We start from the raw sequence: 2500 nt of genomic DNA, 5'->3' as shown, positions 1-2500 counted from the left end.
ATCTCCACCTCCTCGCTTCCCCCTTCTTCCGCTCTCTCTCTCACCTTATCCTCTCCTCCCTTCCTCCCCCCCTCCCTCCCATGTCCATCCTTTCCAAATAACCACATACCTTCATCTAATCTCTACCTCTGTCTCTGTCTCTGACCCCCATCTTGTACTCCCTCTCTTGATCAATGCCATTCCACAATCCCACCTCTCTTCCACCTCTCTCACCCCTCTCCTCCTACCTAATCTATCCATTCATCATAACCATCTCTTTCCCCACCACTGTGGACAGCACCTCATGGTAGTGTGTTGTGTTCAGCACCACGGACAGCACCTCATGGTAGTGTGTGTTGTGTTCAGCACCATGGACAGCACCTCACCACACATTTACCAGTTACTGGGAAAAGCCACACATAAAGCCTCTCTCTCCTCTCTGTCTGTCTCTCTCTCTCTCCATCTCTCTCTCTGTGTCTCTCTCTCTCCGTCTCTCTCTCTCTCTCTCTCTATAGACAGAGGGCGCAGTCATTTGAGAGTGTGTGTGTGTGTGTCTGCCTGAGTGAGTGTGTGCATGTGTTTGTGTGTGCGTACGTGCGTGCCCTCACCACATCCACCAGCTGGGAGATCTTGAGGCCGAAGTGGACAGTGATGGTGTCGTTAGCGTGCAGGACTGGGCGGACCCACTTCTGGTAGCCCCGGAACAGGTTCCTGAGCAGCGCATCCTCCATCTCAGCCAGGGAGACAAACTCCTCTGGAGCTGGGGAAGGAGGGGGGAGAGAAGGGAGAAAGGGGGAGGTGTAGACAGATTACAATTGAGCATAGGCCTCAAACTCACATTAATATCATATACACACACACACACACACACGTCGCACATATCTTTCCATCCTCCCTGAGTCCCAGCAGGTGGGAGGAATATCTAAGAGGGGGGCCAAGAAGTGTGGTACACTCTCTCACACACACACACACACACATACACACATACACACACACACACACACACACACACACACACACACCAGTCTGACAGCTGGCTATGGCTCAGAGAGCACCTCACAGATCCCCACGGTGACGAAACGATCAGGGTGACATGATCACCTCAGACAAGACAATCACCAAGGGAGCGTAGTCGAGCACAGAGTGGCGTGTGCAGTCAACCCCTTGACATTATACAGTCAGGCAAACAGGAACAAAACACTCGCTGAGTATCAGACAGCACAGCCTCACCAGAGGAAGCAACAACAAGCTTTACCAGTTACTTTTCGAATGCAGACATCTGCATCGTTTGATTAGTCACTTGAAAACACTACGTGTTACACAAATGCAGAATTACAGAGAAAGACACTAAATATATCAATGATATATGAAAATCCTATAAAAGAAAATCCTATTTTTAGGATTATAAAATCCTATTAAATAAAAATAGATATTAATGTGTTACTATATATGTTCAGACCTTCTGTTTAGACATACCATTTTTAGGGAGGACCCACATACAGTGTCCTTCACAAGCATTGGAAAGAGGAAGCATTTTGTCTTCTTTTAGCGTATTAGTTAAACACACTCCCTCTATTTCAGGGCTCCAAAAGTATTGGGAAAAAAATCATATTATGTCCAAATAAAGTACTCATGTTTAATATTTGGTTCTTTGCATGGAATAACTGCCTGAAGTCTCACCCTATTCTCTGGTGATGCTCTGTACTGCAGCCATGTTCAGTTTAGGTCTTCTTGCCTAAAATCTTATCAGGAAATTAAATGCATGTTCAACTGGATTTAAATCTGAAGATTCACTTTGCCAGTTAAGACCTTTCCACCTTTTGCCCTGAAAAGCTCCCTAGTTGCTATGACAGTATATTTTGGGACATTCTCTACTGTATGATGAAGCACCATCCAATGAATTTGGAGGCATTTGCTTGAACTCGAGCAGACAAGATTTCTGTACTCATCAGAATGTATTCTGCTGCTGCTGTCTGCAATAACATCATGAATTAAGACAAGTTAGCCAGTTCTAGAGGCAGCTATACGTGTTGGAAAAAGGTCCTGTGGAATGGCTGACAGGATGAGGGTCTGAGACAGAGATCCCAGACAAGAGGCCCAAAATTCCTTCTCTTTCTGAGAGAGAGAGACAGAGAGAGAGAGAGAATTCCCTGTAGGAAAGAAGAGGGTTCCAAATTCAGAACCAGACCACCAGCATCGTCAAGTGCACACAAAACATTTTGCAGGCCCCAGGTTCTCAGAAACACTGGTACGTTTCCTACCAGGCTAATGTGCATTTTCCACCCTCAGGCATGCAGCCCTATACACTACTCTATTTCAGTTATTTGTTTGTACTAGTGTTTGTTTATGCCTTGGCAGGGCACAAGTCACACACTTATGTAAGTCTGGGGTCAGGGAGTATGTCTGTGGACATAGGGAGGGAGAGAGAGAGAGAGAGAGAGAGAGAGAGAGAGAGAGAGAGAGAGAGAGAAGAGAGAGAGAGAGAGAGAGAGAGAGAGAGAAAGAGAGAGAGTGAGAGAGT

At 46.2% G+C, this 2500-nt stretch overlaps 1 protein-coding gene across 1 annotated transcript in view; it reads right to left on the bottom strand.

The window, feature by feature from the left end:
* Positions 1–2500, bottom strand: part of chrnb3a (cholinergic receptor nicotinic beta 3 subunit a) — a gene marked incomplete at both ends in the record, with an annotated part of 14292 nt that overhangs the window by 4719 nt on the left and 7073 nt on the right. The window contains one exon of the mRNA XM_083693365.1: positions 588–739. Within this exon, the coding sequence (XP_083549491.1) occupies positions 588–739 (152 nt within the window). The remainder of the gene's footprint in view (positions 1–587; positions 740–2500) is intronic.

This window comes from Argentina silus, assembly GCF_951799395.1.
Source record: "Argentina silus genome assembly, chromosome: 21".
In the NCBI taxonomy this organism is placed as follows: Eukaryota; Metazoa; Chordata; class Actinopteri; order Argentiniformes; family Argentinidae; genus Argentina; species Argentina silus.
Note: the sequence above shows the minus strand (reverse complement) of the source record. Positions and strands in the feature narration are given on the sequence as shown.